Raw genomic sequence first — 24,948 nt, 5'->3', positions numbered from 1 at the left:
GTCGTTAGTTGCTCTGAAAGAAAAGGACAATTGTGCATTTCCAACGCCTACTCGACACCCATTCTGATCCAAATACTTGCATGGTTGTTAACTGTTATTCAATGTCATTTACAGTAAGAAGTTTCTCGTTCAACTGCCAATCAGAATGTTGATATGCCAATGCGGAGGATTAATTTAAAGGATTAAAAAGATATCGTCTTTCAAATTCTATATTTTCACCAATTTTTAAGGAGATCCTGTATATTTAAATACATTTTTCCTTTTGAAATAATGCAAACTGAGACTATATATATCTACCCAATATAAAAACAAAGTGAATGTAATAAAGACAAATGCATTTTACTGTACTCATTTATATAAATGCGTACTGAAGTCAAAATGTTTCTTTACAGTTAATTTCATTCCAGAAAAACACAGTTCCTGTTTGTTCACTATGGAAGTCTAATGTTTGAGAATGCTCTGTGTTGTGCTGTTGCTGTCCGTGACAATTATACTCCGTGTGACTGTTGTAAATATGTCAAATATTGTGTATTTTCTGTGTATGAGTTTTGTGTATACATGTGTAAATACATTTATCTCCCTTGCACAATTGGTCCTATTTGTCTATGTGTTATGGTGATATTGCATAAATCCACATGTCACATCTGTGATGTTTGATATTTAATTTTTATGTGTGGCAAGGGGTTTTTTGTAAAGTGAAATAAAAGAATGCAGATGATGGAAAGAGGCTGGATTATTTTGGAGATGTCCATTGACTCAATGTAGCAGGACACCAACAGTATAGGTCAGTTTAATTTTAGATGCAAACTTCTTTTTTATAAATAAAAATGTCATTATTTTAAAGCCACATAGATAAAGTTGATATCACAGTTCAACAGACCATTAGACACTTTATTCTCTGGCAAAACAATTCTCAATAGTCCCGAATAGTAGCTGCTCTGGCAACGCAATCTCACGGGAAGGCGTATAAATAGCACGCCACTTTTAGGGACATTTTGCGTGTCATGTCAAGGTATTTTAAGTGTTTTACATGCCATTTAAAGCTTTAGTGCGTAACTTTTTGATATAAATGAACGTAGGGCTACACGATATGACCCAAAATCAAAATCACGATTAATTGGACATTTTACCTCGATATCGATAAATGAAACGATAATTAATCACGTTGTTCTAAATCGTCTTTTCTGAAGCCAAAATGTTTCCACGCGACGGACATTGCGGTTTTTTTGGGCACAAGTTGCTCAGTTGACTCGGACTCAGTGTTTGAGTTATCCTCCATTATGCTTTCCATGCAGCTGACTGGTCCGGGCGAAGTCACGTGGAGAAAGTAGGCCTATCAACAGGAATACATTTTCGAAATTATCGTCATGGGAAAAATATGTCAACAACAGCTTTAGTATTTCGATGTCGATAAGTTTTCGATTAATCGTCCAGCCCTAAATGAACGTCCGTTCCATTCGAAGCCATTGCCAAATGAGTTGCTACAAAGCTAATTAAGACTATCATCTCCACACAACTCTCTCTGTATGTCTCAGTATGGCTGTGTTCAGAAGATTGGGTCGTCTGGTGACTTTCCGCGCAGAAACTCGAGTGAAGATAATGACCTCTTCTGAAGAGCCCATCATGTTTTTTAATCCTCCGTGTCCTCCTTGGCTACTAGCAGCTGCGTTGAGGAGGGGTGGGGGTGGTGCGTGATCACGGAAGGCTTGTATCATGTGGACATGCCGACAGTTTTGTCTATCTCTTTAATATAATTCCTCATGGGGGAGACAGAAACTACGTACTATAGGTTTTAAACACGTGGTTAACGTTAATAAAAAAATAAAAAATACTTGGTTAGGTTCAGGAAAAGATTGTGTCGTGGGTTAAAATGAGTGCGTTGGTTACCAAATGAAGTTACGTGAAAAAGTTGACCCATTCATCCACCTCGTCGTCCTCCTGAAGTAGACTTTGTAGCTCTTTATACGTCACAACAATAGAAGTTATTCGAGACTAAATGTCATGAAATGACACACCAAAAGCAAAAAAACAAAAAAAAACAACGTGTTGTTATAACAAGGGAAATTACTTTAAAAAGTTGGCGTGTTATTCATACGCCATTTGGTGATACTAGGCTGGTTCTGGGGCTTTCGGTCGTATTACATGATCTTCATCAGCAGATAGACTTGTACATGTTCAAATAAATTTGTATTTTGCTCAGTACTTTGGGGGAAACAACAGTTTAAAAAAAAAAAAAAATACAGTACAATTTCAACATTTGAACACCTAATATTTTAGACTCCGCTTGCTGATGAAAATCATGAGATATGATCGAAAGCTCCAGAACAGCTACAACTGCTGTTTCCAAGAGTGAACTTTCACTCTTGACTTTATTTCATATTTATTTAAATATTTTTCTATTACAAAAACATTTACTATATGTTACATTTCAAAAATAACTAAATTGTAAAACAACAAAAGAGCAGGCGCTGTACATGTTGATGCTTTTATGATCATTTTGATGGTTTACAAGTTAATGATAATATTGTCAGTCATGAAACATGTTTCATGACTGACAACATTATCGTGGTGTTTACTCAACATCATTCTGAAACTGTCGATGAGATTTGTAATTGAAAGAAACTAAACAAGCCTGACATTTTCAAACCCCTAATTTAACTTAGAGGAAAACACGTTGTACACAACCTCTAAAAAAGAGACAGCTGCGTCTGTAAACAACTGGAACATTTCCCAATATGTTTCGTAGACACTGAACAATAAATTAGGTCATGTCACAGTACAGCTGTTCTAATTATTAAATAACTAATCAAAACCTTTCAATCACCGGAAAAACAGCAGGAATACGTTCAACAAGTAAATAAAAGAACAACGAAAGAAAAAATACCTACAATCTGTCATTGATAAAGATTACATCCAGCAGTTGCAATTAAAAAAAGGTTCAAGTATTTCCCCTCAGTTATAGCCTATAGCCTAAAGAGTTGTTCTTGGCATGATAAAAGAGAGAAATAGCAATTACAAATATAAATCAGGAAGCTTTAAGGAGTAGTTCACACAAAAACTATATAGATTGTATATACAGTAGTACTCACCTCTCGGTCTCTATGGTACCAGAAAAAAGTTTTCTTCATTAAATGGCTTTCAGGAGAGAGGAGCCCCGAAAAATTCCTACAAAAAAACCCGGCAAAACGAGGTTATAAAGTGTCAGAAAGACGTCCAGAAAGATTCCGGTGCAGCATTATTCAAATGTCTCGTATCCATTTGTGGGCTCATGGAAATCCAAACAACTATTTTTGCTGAACTATTGCTAAACAACGCATTTCCCAGTCACAGAAAGATAATTCAAAAATGCTTTGTTTAGCAAAAATACAGTAGCTGTGTTTGGATTTCCATAAGCCCAGAAATATACCAGACAATTGGATAATGCTGCACAGGAAGGAACGTTTTGTCGGACGTGTAATGACCTGTTTTTCCGTCCTTTTTTTTTTTGAGACCATTGGGAGCCTATAGGGAAGTTAGTACTGTAAACTATTTATATTGTTTTTGGGTGAACTATTCCTTTATAGATACAATGTTTCCCAGCTGGCGGTTGATGTTTTGAAACTTATGGGGACAAAATTAGAAAGTGTATCTTTAAGGCACTGTAAAAAAAAAAAAAAAAAAAAAAAAAAGAAAAAAAAAGGTGTGGAACCAACACTAGCACATATTGTAATGATTGTTGGACTTTGGACACCGTGGTTTTGATCGACCAAACGGCCGCTCGTTGCTGCGAACACAAATTAACAAACTGTGGAATGTCTTGCGGATTACAAAATAACTTTGCTAAAATAAGTTACGCGAAAAGGCCTGAAGGCTTTAAGTTTACCCAGTTTCTCACATTTTGCAACTCAGTCCCTCATATCTTCCATGTTGTGACCAGTAACACTGTAGCTTAAATTTCTGCACCAACTAGTGACTTATAGAAAACAAATGAGTAATGTCTGCTTTGCATTATAACAACAGAAGTAGAAAAAACAATTGGATGCCTGTTGTTGGTACTTTGAATGTATTCACTTTTTTAGAATAACAAACAAAAGCTTCAAGTCTGTTGCATCTGTAACCACACCCTAAAGTGATGTCACGTTGTACTGACACACCCCGAAGTAGACTTCCACACAACTGTAACGAATGCAGGTCAGCAAAAACAAGATTTGTTTAGTTGCCATCAATTAAAAAAAAACTAGGAGGTATTGATTACTGTTCCTGAGAGAAGTTGGGTTTATAACAGTGAATGATGCTGATAAGTAAAATGTCAAGTTGTTGTCAAGAACGGATATACTGCCATGTTTGCAATTTATATGCCAAATAAGAGAAACTGGAGCAACTGAAAACCCTACTTGACCCATTTGGAATCAATAATCATAAAGGTGGAAAATGCTAATAGTGGCATATTTAAGCAAGGCACTTAACTGCCAGCTCCTGAAACTTCTTGGAAGCAAATAAACTGTCACTCTAGATAATAATTTGGTGCTACGTAAATTGTGTTCAGTCTGTGGAAACTTAAGCTTAAGAGTGTGGAGGTGGTGAGGTCATGGATGGAAACTCTTACCCGTGGTTCTCAATTAACCTGGAGCACTTCCAGACAGAATTGAAGAACAGGTTCAGAGTTCATGAAAGAGTATTATTGAGACTGCTGTTGAAGAAATGCCACAAAACCCGCAAATCAACCATCGTTTGATATCCTCGCTGGCCTTTGCAACACTTGAACCAGGATTAAACCCAGTTGAAAAACAGCAAATGTATACAGTATACTGTATGTGCTGAGGAAATATGAATATTGTTTATTATCATTCTTCAAACTGTTTGCAGGCTTTGTGTTTTTTTGTGATCCACCTTCTGATTCCGTTGTAAACTCTTGCTATAGCTCGTCTGTCACAGTTTGGTTGGCCTCCTTCTGCTCTTTCGGAGAGTACAGTGCATTGAACTGGGCCTGGTTCTCGCTTATTATCTTCTGGGCATGAGAGCTGATCATAGTCCTCAGACAGTTCAGTCTGACCAGCCCCGTCTGGCCCGCGGACACCAACCACGTATGGCAGCACATGTTCGGGTTGAAACGCACCTGAGGAGAGGAGGAAGATGATTTTACAAAACAAAAGAAGATTTGCTCACACTATCTGCAGCTTACGGAAAAGGATTAGGGCCACATGTGAAAAATGTATTTGAGTTCTGAGCTTGAAGTCAAAATTCTGAGAATGAAGTTAGAAGTCTGAGATTAAAGTCAGAATTTCTTTTTTTAAGATTATTTTTTTGGGGCTTTTTCTGTCTATTTTGAAAGTGGATAGACATGAAAGGGGGAGAGAGATGTAGGGATGACACGCAGCAAAGGGAAGCAGGTCTGATTTGAACCCTGCGCCGCTGCAGGACTCAGCCAGCATGTGGCGAACGCTCTTACTTGGTGAGCTAGAGGACGGGTTTTAATATAGTGTGCACTAAAACTGACATTGATTTTTTGAAGTGGGCCTTTTTTTTTTTAGGTGTAAAATGTGTTTAGCTGCTGCCCTGGTCCACAGCAGTACGTTGCATAGTTTCCGTGTCGGCACTTTGGTCTGCTTCTCTAAACTGGGGTGTGCCGACCGTCATCTACTGTACATAATACACTGACTATGGAGAAGTAGCTCGTACAACCACACTTCAAAAAATCCTAACTATCCCTTTAATAACAATAAAATACAGCCACAGTTTAAAAACGTTTAGCTTTAAGCATTTTAACCGTTTTTCTGTGTGTCAATGTTTACTGTATGTGTATGTATGTATATCTGCATCTGTACAGACTGAAAACAAATTTCCCCAGTGGACAAAAAAGACTATGTATCTTTCTTTAAGCAGCTAATAGCTAACGGTAGACAAACATTACCTGCTGCCAAGTGTAGTGTTAACTAGCGTCACATGCAGTGATGCTTCTGTTGCCTGTAACGTCCGTTTCGGAAGAACCAGAGTGAAACGCAGGTATTTAAGTGGCACGGTAATGAGGCACTGAAATCTGCGTTGTCATTCGTTCCGGGGAAATACCGGTCAATTACAAACCGAGTTTTCAGTACCCATCTCTACGTAATACACCTACTAGGGATGCACTGATCCGACTTTTTCAGTCCCAATACTGATACCGATGCCAGGGCTTTGTGTATCTGTCGATACCCGATACCGATCCGATACTGTTGTTGAATTAATAATAAACTGTATACCTTTTGCACCTTATACCTTCCTTCCACCATGTGGAAGAGACTAAAGACACCAGACTTTCCTAACTAAACATTACTTTCCTAACTAAGACAAAATAACATAGATGTAATGTATTGAATTCTTATTTATTTGTTATTTAAAAAAACAATTGTGCATTCAAATTGAAAATATAATGTAATCAAACTTCTTAAAATAAATTTAAATAAATAACAATAATGGGCCTTTATATAGGTTTATAATGGCTTATTCTACTGTCAGGAGTACATAGAATATCACAAAAACATTTTAATGTCATCATGTTTACTAAAAGCTTTGATTACTAAAGGGTTTGCTTGGCTCATCAACATTATATAACGTTATATGAAGGAGAATCCATCAAACAGTTACAGAATCTGAACTACTTTTTTTTCTGCAAACTGCAAAGTAGTAAAATAAACTCAAATCGAATGAATACACATACAAACAACTTTAACATTGTTTCCCTTTCAAAACAAAATAGTTGTAAGCTAGTTGTATAAACACTGCCTTGGCCACAGGTGAGTTAGGTTGTAGTGTGGTTGTAGTGGGCGACTGAACGTAGCTCCGCTGTCAGCCTCCTTCGCTGTTTGAATAATGTTTGTAGGTTGGCGGACGTATTTCAGCGAGGCAAGGCATCTTAAATCCAGTGTTTTAATCATTGCTCTGAACCCGTCTTTCTCAACGGTCTGTAGCGGGACCGTAGTTGGATTGCGTTCATAATGTTGCTCTGCTGCATGCTTGAAGTGACAAGTCTTTAACGTTAGCACTGTAACGTTAGCATGGTAACGTTAGTACGGCCGAGTAACGTTAGAGCGACGGTGGCTAAATTATGTCCGATTTTGCAACAACAGACGGCTCCTCTCTTGAGCATACGTTGTTCTGGTGTATCTCCGGTCTTTCTTCATCCTCCAACTTTCTTCTCTGTTCTTGAATGTGCAGTAGTGACCGGAGCCTCTCCCAGCTTAACAGACTGTTATATTACCTGGCTAGCTAGCAGCTATAATGTTACCCAACATGCCGTTCGGCGGCGTAGCTACATTTGTAAATGTAAAATTATTAGTGTTAGAAACTATTTAAGTCACAAATTGTTATGTGCTATGGGGTTTTATCCTTTTAAAGAAAGTTAGTTGTGGGTTATTAATTGTTGTGTTATAAAGTTACTACCATGAGTGAGAAGGGTACGTAGTTAACAGGGGTCCCAGTGCTGCGACGGAGGGGGAAAAAAAACAAAACTGGATCGGACCATGGATCTGTTAATTCTTCCGATCCCCGATCCAGCTATTTTGTCGATATCGGGCCGATATCCGATCTTAATATCGGATCGGTGCACCCCTAACACCTACCATAGATAAGTACCTCATATTATCCATTTAAGCCTCAAGAACAACGACAGGTATAACTCTGTGTCATCAACTCTGTGTCATCAGCGTAATGTGTTTGTGGAAGATGTCGCATTGAGCCAACGTGTACAAGCTGAAGAGCAATGGAGTATTGATCCCTGAGGGACTCCACATATCATGTCAGCTTTGCTAGACTACTTTTACTTCTACTTGAGTTATTGTTATTATAAACTAATAATACTTTTATTCACGTCGTTTTGTTTGTCCACTCTCCCGTCCTGTGAATGACTCAGCTGTAGCTCTCAGCGAGTCAATCATCACTGCCACCTTCTTCCTTTCTTTACTGACGCTCATCTATCCCTCTTTCTTCATCACTATAAATCCTCCTGGTGTGACTCTTCTTTTATTTATTTATTTATTTATCTATCTTTCTCTACCCGAGTGTGTCTTTTCCTCTTACTAATCCATTTATCCCCTTCAGACAAAAAGCCAGTCAGAAACCCAGTGGTGTTTTGTTTTGGAGATTGTCCCATAAAGTGCCCGTCCATCATCTCAACCCACAGGGCACAGCAACCCCCTCCACTCTGGCCCTCTTAAAATTAAACACATCAAATCCTCAAATGGCTGCTTTTCATTTCCCCCACTCCCTCCATCCACCGAGGGTGACATTTTTCTCATTTTACACATCATTACATTCAGCCTGCCTTTATATCTGCCCATCAGAGGAGGAGAAAGAACGGGGAGGAGGCTCTTCTTCCCTCTCTCACCTGCTTCTTTCTCGACTCTCCTTCCTTACATTGTGTTGAAGCAGGAGTCTGATCATATCTGCACGCCTGTGCGTGTGTGTGTGGTCCAAAATTACATCTACTAGCCAAATGCTGCTAAAATATGCAAGTGACTGGTAGATTTGCTTCACTCACCAGCCAAGTGTGTGTGTGTGTGTGTGTGTGTGTGTGTGTGTGTGTGTGTGTGGATACCTTGTGTAGTGCAGCTATAGGCAACTCATCCAGGTTCAGCTTTCTCTTCAGCTCAGTGTCTTTCATGTGTTTCCACACAGCTTGGTTCTCGCTTCCTTTGAAGGTCCGCTGGAAGTCGGGTGACATGTACAGTATATGTGTGAGTTTAAAAAAAGGTTGCCAGGGGGAAAAAAATTATAGCTTAGTCCCCAGCGAGAGGGTTTGAACTGTTGTCTGTTGATAATAAAATAAATGAAAAGAAACGCATCCTTATTCATTTGGGTTTTTTTCCCGCTGTACCGAACTCGCATCGAATAGTGACTCCTAAACCGGGGTATGAACCGTGACTTCTATGTACCATTACACCCCATATTTGAGATTTGGAGTCTAAATGCAATTTCAACAGCTTTTCACCTGGATACAAATTAAGATAAAAAAGGAAACATACTGTAAGACAGAAAAAAAATTACACAAAATGCCCAAAAAAATTAATAATTGTTTCCTAAACCTGGGTTGGGTATCAATTGAAATCTTTTTTATACTAGACCTGACGATACCCACGTTTTTACATAAATAACAAAACCTGTTTTTACACAATGGTCAAAAGGGAAACAGACTTTAAACAAGAGAGGGCTGTTGAAGACTGATTTTTAGCAGAAAGTAAACAAGGCTACAAATGTGGGCAGGCATCAATGCTTTGTGTGTATGCTTCTGAAACTACCCACCATATTAAAGTCTGTATGGAGGAGGCAGTATCTCTTCACAGCCTCTTTGTACGTCTGGAAACGCAGAGGAGGACCTTCATCCTTTCTACCTCTTTCTCCACCTCCCCCATTTCTATTATCGTTTTCATTCCCTCCTTCAGATTCAGCATCCGGTCCTTCTGTCTCTCCTCCTTCCTTCTCTTCAACAGCATGTCCGTCCTCCACTCCTCCCATCTCTTGATTCTCTTCTTCACTTGTATCATGAGCCAACAGAGTTGTAATGTAGACAGGCTGAAGACACAGTGTCAGGGGAACAAGGACTGTTAGCCTGTCTTCAGATCCTTTTAACAAATACAGTAGTGCAACTTCTCTGAAAATCATTCGCTAAATTGTAAAATGAAGGTTTTGGCAGCAACCTAACATCAGATTACAACAAATATGAATAGTAAACTTACAAAACGTCTCTCTAACGTGCGTTTGAGGTATTGAGGAGTGAAGCATATCTGAGGTAACAGGGAGAAGATCACCTCACCAAAGCTGTCTGCTGTCGCCACACTGTTCATCCAGTCAGTGTAAGACAAGGACTGCAGTGAAACAGAAAAAAAGATTATCAGCTTTAAAACATCAGTTATGTCCCTTTGTATGACTGTTTTGTTTGGGACTTTGCTGACAATAGCAATTTGCATACAATGTAGAATAATTGTCTAGATTTTTACTAAGAATTGCACTGTAACGTACAAAGATTGAAGTCGTACATATTATAAACTGAGTGAGATTTATAAGCTGTTTTTGATGTATGTCTTCAGTAGGAACCAGTGGGCTTGGGTCTAAGTGCCACAGACAATGCAGGGAAGTCAGAAAAGTATTGAGAGGAGCTAATGCACACAAAGCTAGTTAGTTTTGGTATTTTCATGGCAGATTTGACAATAAGAAAAATACAGAATAATGCCAGCCTTATCATTTTATGGTCTGGGCCAAAACTGGCTAAGGTGTTCTGGTCCCATGTACATTAATAAACTACCTTGTGCAGGGGTGTAGCACAACATTCTGGGCCCTGTAAAAAGGCATTCTTTATGGGCCCCCTCCCTGGACCCACAGCTATTCATTCTAGCATCTTTTTAGGCCCTCCTCACACGAGGGCCCTGGGTACTTCGTCCCATTCCCCCCCCCCCCAGTCCGACACCCCTGACCTTATGGTCTAAAGTGTGTGTTATGAATCTATCTTGTGCTCCATGGCTGATTTACAGGACGTCAATGGCGATGAAGATTACAGCACACTCACCCACACAGTGCCTGTCCGAGGAATTGTGAAGATGGTGCGCATGTTATGGTCAAAGTAATGCACTCCCTGTGAAGCATACCTAAATAAAAAAAAGAATCATGGTATGACACATTACAGATGTCCTTCTATAGCAGTTACTCTGTGGACATTATGACAGGGAAAAACAGAGAGGCTGTCTCACGGTGCATAGGCGTTCTCCTGGGCCAAAAGGATGCCAGGTGCATTCAGCGGCCAATAGATCTCATTGGTCAGATAGCGTTTCTGCACAGTGATGGGATCATGGAGCCTCCTCAGATCCCATGTCTTCACATAGCGGTCTTCTCCAGCTGTCACCAACAGGTATCTGGGAGAAAAAGAGAAAGAGCTTGTTGTCTGTGTCCATTTTATATTGAAGACATGTTAGCAGTTGGCCGACTTAAACAGCATTTCAAAAATCCAAGATTGGTATCTGGGAGTTAACATTTTTAAAAAGGTACAGTATGTCTCAAATGAGTTGACCTTTATTATGTTATATATTTTGTTGAGCTGTGTGCTTACATTATCCCAAATGTTTCCAACAATGTTCAAACCCGGAGAAATCTCTCTTCTTTCTTTAAGATTATTTTTGGGCATTTTAGGCCTTTATTTATAGGACAGCTGAAGACATGTAAGGGGAGAGAGAGGGGGGATGACATGCAGCAAAAGGGCCTCAGGCCGGAGTCGAACCTGTGGCCGCCGCGTCGAGGAGTAAACCTCTATATATGGGCACGCGCTCCAACAGGCGAGCTACTCAGGTGCCCGAAATCTCTCATTTTATTAAAAGGTAACGTTTTGCAACATTCAAAACATATCTTCTATCTTCTTTTGTACATGAATTCCTTGTTGTTTATCGGCTGGTATACAGTATACGTCGATACACAATATGTCTGGGATGAGCAAATATATTGGCTCAACTGAATATGTGAATTTACTTGTAATGCAAGGCAGAACTGGAATGCATCATCCCCCTTACGTTGATCAAATCGGACAGTGGTGTCTTCCATAAAACAAATGAAGACAGAGCAATCAATACAGACACATTTCATTGCAACAAAAATTGAATGTGGAGAGAAAAGGTGACAAACTGTTCGGGTAAGAAAAAGAGAAGAAAAGTAGAAGTGGAACAGAGAGAGAGAGAGAGAGAGAGAGAGAGAGGGGACGTTATATCTCTTTCAACATGGCTGTGTAATTAAAAAGCAGTGATCCAGACAAGATATGTGTCCTCTCGAGTGTCTGCCAGGAGGGCGACTTTCTCTGGAGGATTAATCTTCGTATTCACCTACGTGGTTCGACTTTAGGTTAATACCTTCTACATCTGCCTATACAGAAAATCCACTTAAATGTGTGAAGCACAAACACAGCAAATGATAAATAATGGAGAGAAGAACATGGCTGTTCATCAAATTAGTCTCAGATCTGCCCAGAGATGAACATTAGTTACCTAGAGAGTATATAAGCTTCAGGCATGCAATATGAATACAAAGCTATAGCGTGTTTGAGTCAGGACTGTTTAGGAGGGGGCCAAATGGGCCCATTAGTACTTCTTTGTAACTGCTCCATCCAAGGGAGCCAATAAACAATAATGTAAAAGCAGTGCAAGTACTACAAAATACGTATCAATTCATATTTTTTGAAATACATGAATAAAATAAGAATTTTACAAATTCTAAAATCATCTGGAGGAAAAATGAGAAGTGTCCCCTTACATCAGGACTTGACAAATACAGTAATTGAATCAGAACTTTACTTGAAAGTTCATCTGTATATAGAAAATCTGACCGAATCTACTGTAGTTCATATTTAGAGGTAATATCTCCATTAGTGGGGTAGGCTAACTAAAAATAGTTTTCCGGTATTGGTAAAAATGACAGAGTGCTAGTAAGTCACGTTAAAGCTGAATATATCAGATGTGATCTAAACTGATCCTGCTGGCAGCTCTCAGCTTTGAATGTCCGGAGATAATATAACAAATATTACAGAGATCTACTTAAAGTGGGCAGGCCCTTCTTTGTGGAGTTTGCATATTGTATTCTCCCTGTGTTAGCGTGGCATTTCTCCGGGTTTTAGGCTTCCTCCCGCAGTCCAAAGACATGCAGTTTAGGTTAATTGTTGACTCTGAATTGCCCGTCGACGTGAATGGTGGTATGTCTGCCTGTGTCAGCCCTGTGATAGTCTGCCGACCTGTCCAGGGTGTACCCCGCCTTTTGCCCAATGTCAGCTGGGATCGGCTCCAGCCCTGTCGCGACCCAGAACGGGATAAGCACTACAGATGATGGATGGATGTACTTAAAAGTACAACTGAGGGTTACTTTTATCTGACTAGACAGACTCGTCACAAACAAGAAATCCTCACTAACTTTTTAATGCACGCCATCACAGCCAACAGATTCAATTTGTAGTTTGACTAACTCACAAAATAAACGGTGATGGAGCTGGAGATGGAGAGGCCTGCTAACAGCATTGATGCCCTCGGTTTTATGGGGGACAATTGGGGACGGAGAAGTTGTAATGACGGGACATTTTAGGTTTTAAAGGGGTCGTTGTTGCAATGGAGTGCTCTGGCTCAAACCCTGTTGAACTAATGCATAAGATTAAAACTGATGTAGGACAGCATCAGCAGAGATTTAAAGGCTGATGCTGACATCTCATATTTGGAGCCAATGGTCAATACGCATTTAGTTTTTCTCAAAAGTAATTTTCCAGCATTTCTCCTAGAATTGTGATCTCAGCATGTTTCTAATAACTGACTTACATCACATTACACCAAAAGCCAAATGATAATATTTTTTTAGGTGGGTTGTCACCACCTTAAAAGATGATAATGCAGATTTTTGTTCTTAACACGAATGTTACAGACTACAATACAATTCTACAGGGGGAAAACTCCCTAATATCAGAGGTAGATGACACCGTGAGTGGCCAATATCGGCGGAGAAAAACTTCAGAGGGATGAAACTGTCTTTTCGAAGGTTTTAGTGAAATGTTGAGCTATGACCTTTTATTCCACACTGATATTGGCCAGTCGGTGTTCACCATAGTCAGTCATATACATGTAGAATTTAGGACGTACTCGCATCTAGAGAATTGAACAAGAAGTTTATCCGAATCAAAGTCAAGTTTTCCCCCCCTGTAGTTTGGGCTGTATTCTCTGAAGGAGTTATTCCTAGCAGGAAGTTATTTAGGGAAGATCTTACTCGAGGCCATCTAAGCTCAGAAAGGCTGCAGGTTAGATTTGGTGTTGACTACCAGAGAGATAAGTGAGGTCACCTTATGTGAATGGTGCCAGCTTAAAAAGTACGTGGCTGCATGCCTGGCCTTGTACCCTACATTTTGAATTAGTGCCTGAATACAATGGTCCAAGGGTATGTCTGCAAAACCTAAGCACGGTTTTCAGCTTTCAAGATTTATTGTACTACCTTTCGCTGCAAGTACCAGAGCTGCCTTTTACACCCCCCCCCCAAAAAAAAACAAAAAAAACCCACACCTTATAATTGGCTGTGAATAAAACTGCCAAACTCAAGTAGATGGAGGAAATAAATGACAAAGATAAACAAATAAACTGAAAATCCATTCTCCCGTCTGTGTTCCTTCCCAAGGCTTTCCATGATTTCCATGAGTGTGGGTTAAAAAAAAGAAATAAACTTGATTTGCCCACTTGTGTGAACAACCACCATAACCACCTGGGTGTGCTTGTGAATTCAAATCTACTTGAGGCTGCTGTAAGGCTTGCAGGCTAATGCTTTTTTTGAGACAATTTATGCTCCTAATCCATTTTAAAACCCCATTAACTTCTAACAGATTGACATGGTCATATAACATTATATAACATACACTTGTCATTACTCTCATAAGCATGCAATATCCATCAATCCAAATTCTATATTATGGAGTGACAAGCTGAGTGGTTGCAAGATAAATGATCCTGATGTCACAATATTTTATCTGCAGACTGAGTAAAGCTTGTAGATCAGGGGTCATCAACTACATTTTTCCAAGGGCCAGAATTTCTCTAAGCAGACACTCTGGGGGCCGGACTTTCAAATAAAGAAAATAAAATGTATTTATACCTAATAACGCCTATTCTTTTTTGATATTTTCACTTTCTTACTAAATCAATGCTATATTCTTTACATGTATTAGTGTGAGCAAACTCCTAAAAAACATGGAAACTCCATAATGATAACTGGCTCTTTAACTAGAAAATGATCTCAGACTAGGAGGCAGTTCACTGAGGAGTGATGGTTAAAGTCTGTGATTACAGAAACGTTGTTGTAGTATGCAGTGTTCTGATTGGTGGAAAACGCTTGCAGAAATAAAGGCCTGTAAAAATGTCACTGTCGTGGAGCTCAAGTGAGCTGTAGTTCCAATGAGACAACCTGTAGGGGGACCGAAGAGGGAAAAGTTACATAGTATGCCTTTTAAGGCGCTGACACACAGAGCTGATAATCGGCTGGTGGACAGTCTGGCGATGTCGGTGACTCGAGTCTGTTCGGTGTGTTCCATGCCGTCGTCCGTCCGAGGGGCCGTCGGCCTTCATTTTGGCCGATTTGACATGTATAATCGGCGGGGCGGGGCGGGCACTGCCGGCAGTCGGATTCATATGACCCATCTGATTGGAAGAGTGCTAACCTGAAAACGGGGAGCGGAATGAGCGTGACTAGAGTCTCTCAAAATCTGAAAATCTTTTAAACTGACCTTTGTCGATCTGAAATGAAGACAGATTCAGCAACTGCACGGCCTATTTCTCACTTAAAATGTTTTCAGAAACACGTTTCGGTGAACTATTTTAGTACAATATGAGATCGTATTCTGAACAAGCCGCCATGACAGTCTGGCTTTAAATTTCCGGAGAAACCAGACCCACGTGATGCGTTCATCCAATCAGCTGCCGGTTTTCATTTTTGGGCGACAATACAGATTAGCGCCACTTGCTGTTATGGAGACGTATCACGTCTCGTCGCTTTGGTGTGTTCCGAGGCACTTTTTTGACCAACTCGGGGAGACTGATCAGTCCAACTGCCTTTTCTGCCGAGGGTCGGGCGTCTGGTCACTGTGTCTGCAGCTTAAGACCTTTTAAGGCCTAACATCTTGATTTTTAAATTTTAGACTTTTTTAGAGTTCTTAAGACCCCTCGGAAACCCTGTGGCTAATGATATAAATGTGACATGATGTAAATGCAGCATCAGCATACAGATGAGGTTCAGATGCGACCGTGTCTACCTGGATGCGGGACAGAAGGCCAGGGCCCGGACGGCGTGGTCGTGAGCCAGGAGGCATCGATAGGGCAGCAGGCTGAGTGACTCGCCTGGCTCTCGCACCCGCAACAGCGAAGACTTGGTGGAAAGATCCCAAAGACCTACTACACCTGGAGAGAGAGAGAGAGAGAGAATGTAACACACAAGACGATACACTTGGTTTCTTTTAACTTGCAAAAGGACACAAATAAGGATAAATCATCTGGAAAATAATGTAGAGCAACAAGTTCATGGAGTAGGTAAGTGCTATCTGTAGAAAAAATAACAGTTTTAAAGGTTATCATCAGTGACAAGAATAAAGAGGCATACAGATGAAACTGGGGCGATTTAGACTCTGCATGCGTTTGTTCTTTCAAACACTGAACCAATTTATCAGGAAACATCTCCAAGAAATCAATTCATACCATCATAAAATCCAATAGCTATTATATTGTGTGGCTTTTGAGGCAACCAATCCATAGACAGGACTTGTCCACTCCTCTGATGGCGAGGGGCTTTGAAGGAGCCCAGCTTCAGTGTTAACACTCCTCGTGCCTGCACAAAGCAAGAGGGAGGAACAAACAAATGTCACTGCAGCAACGATGTAAACAGCAGGGTTGGATATTTTCCAGTTGTTCACTGTCATATACATCATGTATTTCAAAACCTAATGTGTAGGTGGGCAAAATAGAGAAAGGGACACACAAACAATTTAGTAGGAGCTTACCTGGTATATCGGCAACTGTTCGCTGTCTTTTCCTACAGAGAGGAACATTAATCACACATGGTAAGTGTTTAATGTTGATAATTAAAACTAAGCATAGGATGCAAAGAGCATAACAATGAGCATTTTAAGAGGACAAAAAGTGGAACATTTGTGTAGCGGTCATTTGTCAACAAGTTCTGTTTTACCTCCATTGCTGCAAACAACATCAGTTGTATGTAATGACATCTTAAGACTAGCATGAGAGCAGTGAGGATCAGAGGCTCGGCTCTACACTGTCATCGCCGCCCAAGACAATTGTGATTGGTTTAAAGAAATGCCAATAAACCAGAGCACATCTTTCTATATATATATATATAATAAATATATTTATATCCAGTACAGTATACCCACTGCAATACATTAGACTACACCACTGATGTTAAGCACCACTTCAAAAGTAATTGTCTTGCCTGCCTTGACAATCACTGTTGTGTTTAATAGATGTAAAATCCAATAACAAAAGAAAGGTGTCAGACTGTTCCCCATCATTAGTTTCCTCTCCTCCTCCAGTTTAGTGAGAGTTCAGATCAATACAGTGTCCTCCTCACTCTTCAGCACCTTCCATCAACACACACTCATACTTTTATATAGGGCAGGTATGTCCTAAATCAAGTCCTAATCTTTTAGCTGTCCCAGACCAACATTCTGACCCTGAGTGAACCCAAGCTTGCGGCCAGTGGAAATACTCACGCTATCCAGCATGGGATCACAACCCTAAGCTGCAGGTCTGACACTGCTCACGAGTCACACAAGTTACTAGAGTGACTGCAGAATTAATATTGTGTTAATTCATATTTTTAACAACCTCTCTCTTTCTCAGACATAAATCCCTCTCTTCTTTTCTTCTCAGTTACAAACATACCTGCATTTACTTTCCATAAAATTACACAATAAAGAAGTGGTGCCAACATGGTTGTCCATCATTCTCCATTTTTAACCATATTGTATGACCTGGAACATGACAAACCTGTCAATAGACCATTGATTCAAACAACCAGTGCTGGTTTTTATTAAAAAGTTACAAAACCGCAGTGTAAAAATAATCTTGTTACAAGTAAAAGCCTTTAGTAAAAGTACAAAAGTATCAGCATAAAAATATACCAAAAGTAAAAGTACTCATTTTGCATAACTGCCCATTTCAGAATAATATACATTATATTATTGGATTATAATTATTGATGCATTAATGTGTGAGTAGTCTTGCACTGCCAGTCCTACCTCTACAGTGCTGTGGAGTAAGGTCTGGCTACACCACACATACAGTACATTCCAGGATAGGAGAAAAAAATAACTCTCTGGGCTGTTTGCATTTCTTCAAACCAATCACAATCATCTTGGGCGGCGCTAAGCTCCGGACTGACGCAGAGACAATGGTTCTGCAAAAGAGGCGGATGTTCCAGCGATTATCCTGGAAATGAATGTCGTCGATCACTATCAGTATCACTAATGTTGCAGCTGGGAAAGGTGGAGCTAATTTTTTATCATTTGACATACTGCTGTGTATCTTAATCTATAATATTACATCATGATTTATGGATTGATTGTATTTTGTAATAATAATAATCCATAACTAAAGTTATCAAATAAATGTAGTGGAGTAAAAACTCTAAAAAAAGTATAAAATATAATTAAATATATTTATAAATATAAATATTATTATTTATAAAGTAGCATAAAATGCAAAACTCAAGTAAAGAACCTCAAAATTGCACTTCAGTACAGTTGCTGAGTAAATGACTAAAAAAGTCACTTTCCACCACTGAAAACAATAATAAACAATAACAATAGTATAAGTCTGCGCTTAAGCAGAACGGAAATCCGGCCGGAAAGGGGTACATCCGGCGGCACCGGAGCAATCTCGGAAGTGGAACGCCGTGGATATAGACTACCCTCATAGAGAACGATTCCCGTTTTTTAATGATAAACCCAACTTTACCAACAAACCCTTTAAGCTCTAAACTGAACATAATCTTAGCATTAAAAGCATTTGCCGTCGACTGAAGACTGATAACAGACTGGATCTTGTGGTAAATTAAAGAACAGCACACACTAAAGCTCTTTATCTTGGCCTTCCTGTGACCCCCGCCCTCCACCTCCTCTCCTGACCAATCCCAAATGAGCCCTTGACGATTGACAGAATAGGAATACAAGAAGTGTCAGCTACTAGACCTAAAATTCATAGCTTCCAACACTAACAACAGGCTCGGTGATGCATCTTCTTTGTCATTTCAATTATAGATCCTTGTCTGATGGAGAGAGACGGCGTTGTAAATTATGTTCACTAGCAGTCTCCCCCCCCCCCTTCCTTCTCCAATTCGGCAGCTTTAACCGCCTCCTCTTCTCATTTACTCTGGTCACCGGACAGACAAAAGCCATTTATAATTCTCACACACACGCACACGCGCACACACACACACACACACACACACACACACACACACACACACACACACACACACACACGGTCCATCTAGAAACTATTCGTTGGCTTGCGAGCTGGAAAAACCAAACTCTAGTCAGGCCAATCACATTGTGTATAGAGGCGGTGGGCGGGCTTAACATAATGACGGCAGAGTTGCGACAGTTCCACGTGAATTCCCTGCTACTAGAAAACAAAGAAGATGGCTGCTGCTGCTGGCGAACAGCGGTCTTTGGAATCGTCTTTGGCCGCGACTCTGGAAGACTTGGAGTTAAGCTTTTCTTTGAGAAAAGAACGAAGAACGGCACTGAAGTCATTCTTAAAAAAGGAAGATGTGTTCGGAGTTTTGCCGACCGGATACGGCAAAAGTTGAATCTATCCACTAGCGTTGCTCCGGTTGGCTGTAGCGCTATCCTATTGTGCGCAGAGAGAATTTGAAAGACAACAGTTTATCCCGCCCCTCGGATTGAGCCCTGCCAATGGTGAGTTCCCAGACCCAACATCTGGATGTGGGTCTGGCTTGTCAGGCTAGTAAAATACATCTGCATTCAGTTAGTGCTCATCGTGTCTAAAAGAAGCAAGAAGCTATACAACAATTTAGTGGTCATTTTTCAACTGGTTAAATGTACCTTTGCCGTCTCCATCCCTCCCCCACCTCTCTGGGGTCAGTTCAAAATTCATTTCCTGTCTGCTCTCCAAGTACAGTTGAGCTGATGAAGGGTATTTTTCTGCCCGCAAAATAAACTCCAGGTCAGCAGCTCAAAATGACATGTGACTGCGGAGCTATTTATTGAAAGCCTCCAGAAATACACATCCTACCTGCAATCACCAAATTGGTTTTATGAATTCTTTTTTTTTTTTAATTGTTCAGGTAATGTTGACAGGAAATGTCTTTATTATTAGGAGTAACCCCTTGAGATGCACCATCTCGTTTTCGAGAGGGGACTGTGCTTCTACTCTTAGATAAAGCTTCACAGACACACCATTTTGTTTATGTTTACCTTACATACAGTCTTTGGCTTTAATAGTGAATCCTTGGATTCATTTTTGTTTATGTATTATCTATCATTCAATTCTGCATTTTACTCTAGCATGTCAACATTTGCGAATTATCACAAAAAACTGATGATTCCCTTCAAAAGCTCAGTATTAGTCCAAGTCCAAGTTTAAGTTCAAGCCTCTCTCTGCAGTCATCTGTGTGTGTGTTTAGGAGACGGCAATAGCTCAGTCAGTAGGGAGTTGGGAAGTATGGTGGGGGACAAGTAGCTGAAGAGGTGCCAGTTCACCTCCTGGGCATTGCCAAGGTGCTCTTGAGCGAGACACCGAACCCCCAACTGCTCGTGGCGCCTGTCCATGAGCAGCCCCCTCACTCTGACATCTCTCCATTAGTGCATGTATAGGTACTGAGCATGTGTGTGTAATTCAGGCCTGTGCGTAATGTGTATAATAATAACAGAGTGAAAACATTGTAATTTCCCTTGCAGGATTAATAAAGTAAATAAATTATTATTATTATTATTATTATTATCAAATGTGAGTGCTCTGCAACCTTTCTATCCAATACCAATAAGCAATGTTTGGAAGAAGGGGGCTGATGGAGTAGCTTTTTGGAAGCTGGACCCAATGACCCATGGATACAAAATAAAATGGAAAGCAGGGGCCATGAAGCAATGGGGTAAAGGAGAAAAAAAAAGAATGGAAATGTCAGGTTTTATATGGCTTTTTATGCCCATACTGGACTGGAATTCTTTCTTCATTGTAAAACCAAGTCAAGTGTAATATAGTGGAGTCTGTTGTTACCCAATATACTGTATTTAATTTAAATATTAACACATGAATGACTCTGCATAAGCTCCTCTATAATGGTTCCCTTAAATCAAAGTAGAGGAAGTCGTGTGTTTGCCTATACTGACTCTTGATAGTGTCATACATTGAATTGATTGGTGTGTCAAGGCTCTGACACACCAATCTGATTATCGGCCGTTGGACAGTCTGGCGAGGTCGGTGACTCGAGTCTGTTCGTGTGTTCCGTGCCGTCGTCAGTCGGAGGAGCCGTTGGCCTTCATTTGGGCCGATTTGACATGTTGAATCGGAAGGCGGGCAGTCAGACTCGATGGCCAATCTGATTGGTGGAGCGCTAACCCGGAAATGACGAGCGGGATGAGCCTCTCAAAATCTGACGAAAATCTTTTAAACTGACCTTTGTCGATCTGATCGACAGTGTTTTCAGAAACACGTTTCGGTGAACCATCTTCGTAAAATATGAGATTGTATTCCGAACGAGCCGCCATTAGGCTCGGTTGTAAAGTCTGGGAGCAGCCAGACCCACTTGACGAGTTCGTCCAACCAGCTGCCGGTTTTAATTTTTTGGGCGACAATACAGATTAGCGCCGCCTGCTGTTATTGAGATGTATTATGTCTCGTGCACGCACAGAACGTACACTCAAGTTAGCGTCGCTTCGGTGTTGCCCAACTCGGGGAGGCAGTCGGTCGGCCGTTGGGTTGGGGATCAGAGCCTTAGCTGACTAACTGTCACTAACATGATGGTGCGGTTTAAGACTGTGATAAGAACATACATTTTAGCAAAACACCCTAGTTTTTCTGGAGAAAATTGCCAAATTCTAAAGGTATATTTCAAGGAATATCAGCATTCTTCACTGAAAAAAATTTCATCATCACCCCACAAGCACAAATATCAGCCAACCCTTGTTTTACACTGTGCTACAGAGAAGATAGGCCTCATAACACAAGGCTTAATGGGATGTAAGAAGGTTGTGTCGACTGTGATATAAATTTTCGAGATGTGTGCTTTACTGAAATGCTATGATCTTAGACTGGTGCAGTCTTTAATCAGATTAGCCTGTACCACTGGGCAGACACAGACAGATAAAAAAACACACACACACACACACACACACACACACACAGGTTTCTGTGTATGATGGATGTGGCCGATAAACTCGCCATTAATCTCATTCATACAGTCTATCAGCAGAGCTCCAAAGGCAGCTGACGCAGTGATCTGAATGGACTAGGCCAAAGGCTCCAACATCTAGAATGTCAGCATATACTCACATTCCTGAAGAGCATTATGTGTGTGTGTGTGTGTGTTTTTAAGTCTTTCAGTCAACTGTTAAAGCTGCACAGTTTGATAGACCCCCGAGCACAGACACACAAGGAGACTTGGGGTCTCCATGGATACTGTCATTTTATGGAATACGAGATTCGGTCCAGTTATTGAAGCCCATGTCTGATATGATGGATGTGGTGCTGAGTGACTGATTACATATCAGGGGTAACATCGGGTTGTGTTTGAACGCCTGTAGTCTGAAATGTGACTGGAGTTTAAATAATTATTACAAAAAGCGATGAGTCGGACCACAGAAAATGATTTAGCAACTACTTTGGTATTCAATAAATCGTTTAAGTCATTTTTGTCTATCAGAAATGCCAACTATTCATTGGTTCCAGCTTCTCTGTTGTGAGCATTTGCTGCTTTCCTCTGTTCTATATCAAAGCAAGCCGAGTGTCTTAAAAAAAGCTTTTTGGATGTTGGTCGGACATAACAAGCAATTAGAAGACGTCTTCCTGGGTTTTTAGGAAGTTGTGATGACCATTTGTTGCACTATTGTTTTATTTCTGACATTATATTTTACAGTCGACATCTTCAAAATCCTTATTTCCTGCTTCTTTTGACTCTTCTTTCCACCTCTCACTGGCTACATTTGAGATAACTGGTCACTGGATATGAAATGTGTTTGATTACAGTTTCGTGGCAACTCCGAATGTCTGAGCCAACAAATGGATCCACATTACACAGAATCACTCGCAGGGGTGCATGGTGCTTCAAAGTCACTATGGCGCCTGCTATTCTCAGACTCTATTCTCGCCTTCTAGTGGACAGAATATGAATGGGAACTCTGAGTGAAACTCTTCTAAGACAGTGATGGAAGGATGTGTCTGTGAGCAGATACGGAAACACATTAAAAAAACTGCAAGTAAACAAATAAGGACAAATCCATCCTTATTTGTCACTTACAATTGTGTTTGCATCACGTTAAATGTGTCATCTTCTGTTGTGGTGTGTGAAGAAATAGAGTAAGGGAGGTGTGGAACACACTGCGGTACAGCTAATGTCGAAATGAGTGGTTGGCTGGGGTTTAGCAATATCTGAACAAATCCATAGTCCAGCTGCTCATTTTCACAATGATCCAAAAAGCTTCACTGCAGTCCTGTACAGCAGGAATCAGGTATGCAACATGTTGACTTCAGGGTTTAGAAAAGGCAACACTGCCCTCTACTGAACACAGGACACGCTTCATTTTTTTGGAGAGTTTGAATCTGGTCATTTTTACAGTTGAGGAAAACTATGATACCGCCTGTGTCACTGTGACAATACAAGTAATTGAATCGTTTGAAACAAATCTGAAGTTTCACAGTCTTACCAGAGTTAGCTTGCTTCCTGTTGGAGTGCAGAGCATCAGGGTGGGGCAGGCTGTAAATGGTGACCACACCAGTGGAGGTGGCAACTGCCAGAAGGCCCAGTCTGGGCAGGAAAGGAGCCTTTGGGAATAGGGGATTTTAACTGTTTTAATATTGTGTATTTAACGTATTGACACAGAATTCCAGACCAAATATTGCTTTCAAAAACTCATGTTGGTGGATCACCTTTCTGCCACAGCTGGGAAGCTCCCAGCCTCCAGCAGGACACCACTTCAGTTGCCAGATGAAGCCTTTGTCCTGGGCCAAGCCATAGGCCAAGGCTGGCTGGAAGTCCGGTCTGCAGAGACAGAGGGGAATAAAAGAGACAGCATTACAATATATCATACAAAACGAGAATGGCACATGGGAGCAGCACAGACCTCCGCCAAGGCCAATGGTGCCTTCAAATGCTCCTTGGGTGCCTGTTTAAACAACACTTTGATAGCGATTTCCAGTATTGCAAAGACAACCTAGAGCAAAGGAAATGGATCAGGTGAGGTATAAAATATGATGGGGAATTAATTTGTTACGATTATTCAGACACCACGTAAATGCAGCACAAATGACTTATCTCGCAATGACTACGTTTACATGCACATAATATTCCGTTTTTTTGCCCTAAGCTTCTGACTAAGCTGTTGACATGGCTGATGAAAGTGAATATTCCACTAATATTCCCGTTTAGATGTAGCCGTGCAAATTATGATTTTTTCAAAGTTTACCAGCGGCGGCGGACTTGTTGGACCGTGCGAACACAGCGTCCCTCTTTCATTCCTTCAACCAGCTTCTTGAAAAGGTCGCCGTAGCGACGTGTGCGCATATCAAAAAACCTGTTGATATCCAAGTCTTTGATAATGTTTAAAAGTAGCTGTGTTTCTCCTTCTTATCGGGTCTTCAGCCTCGCAAACTGTTGGCTGGTTGGTTTGTGTACAGCAACCATAGCAACGCACAGAGCTGACCGTAAGCCTGAGGTAAAAACTCTGATTGAGACGCGTATTCCTAATGTGCTGTATACATATACATGTCCAAAGAATGCCTCTAAAGCCTGAATAATACCTGAATATCCCACGTCTTCATCGGAAAATGCTATATTTCGGAAAATTATTATTCGGAATAACCAACCAGAATATGCTGTTTACATGACCTGTATCAAATTCGGAATATTGTCATATTCGGAATAATACTGGAATATTGGTCAACGTACGGATTGTTAACGAAAGTGAAAAGTAATTTGTGTATATGACCAGGGATTCGGATCTGCTCCAAAATGTAATGGGTAATTGGCCCAAGCAACACCCTTTCACCAAGTTTAATAAAAATCGGGCCAGTAGTTTCCTGTAAACCTGCTGACAGACAAACGAAAAGACGCAGAGCCAAAAACATGTCCTTGGCGGATGGAACAATGATGGGTTGATTAGGGATTTGATTAAGAAATAGCTCTGGATACCTCAAAAATAAACTCCCGACCATGATGTTGCCAATTCTACACAAATGCATCAGTCGACTGTGCAGC

General features: G+C 40.5%; 1 protein-coding gene across 3 annotated transcripts in view; it reads right to left on the bottom strand.

The window, feature by feature from the left end:
- Positions 1-774: 774 nt before the first annotated feature.
- The window catches only part of gtf3c2 (general transcription factor IIIC, polypeptide 2, beta), a 38,197-nt gene continuing 14,023 nt past the window's right edge, over positions 775-24,948 (bottom strand). For all 3 annotated transcript variants that reach the window (XM_078274654.1, XM_078274655.1, XM_078274656.1), the window contains 11 exons: positions 23,622-23,733; positions 23,399-23,516; positions 16,496-16,527; positions 16,194-16,323; positions 15,755-15,899; positions 10,698-10,859; positions 10,517-10,595; positions 9,690-9,818; positions 9,256-9,525; positions 8,552-8,659; positions 775-5,095 (listed from right to left, as the gene is read on the bottom strand). In XM_078274654.1, coding sequence (XP_078130780.1) covers positions 4,895-5,095; positions 8,552-8,659; positions 9,256-9,525; positions 9,690-9,818; positions 10,517-10,595; positions 10,698-10,859; positions 15,755-15,899; positions 16,194-16,323; positions 16,496-16,527; positions 23,399-23,516; positions 23,622-23,733 — 1,486 coding nt within the window. In that variant the 3' untranslated portion in view covers positions 775-4,894. The remainder of the gene's footprint in view (positions 5,096-8,551; positions 8,660-9,255; positions 9,526-9,689; positions 9,819-10,516; positions 10,596-10,697; positions 10,860-15,754; positions 15,900-16,193; positions 16,324-16,495; positions 16,528-23,398; positions 23,517-23,621; positions 23,734-24,948) is intronic.

This window comes from Sander vitreus, chromosome 18 (assembly GCF_031162955.1).
Source record: "Sander vitreus isolate 19-12246 chromosome 18, sanVit1, whole genome shotgun sequence".
NCBI lineage: Eukaryota > Metazoa > Chordata > Actinopteri > Perciformes > Percidae > Sander > Sander vitreus.
The sequence above is the reverse complement of the archived record's forward strand: the minus strand, read 5'-3'. Positions and strand labels throughout refer to the sequence as shown.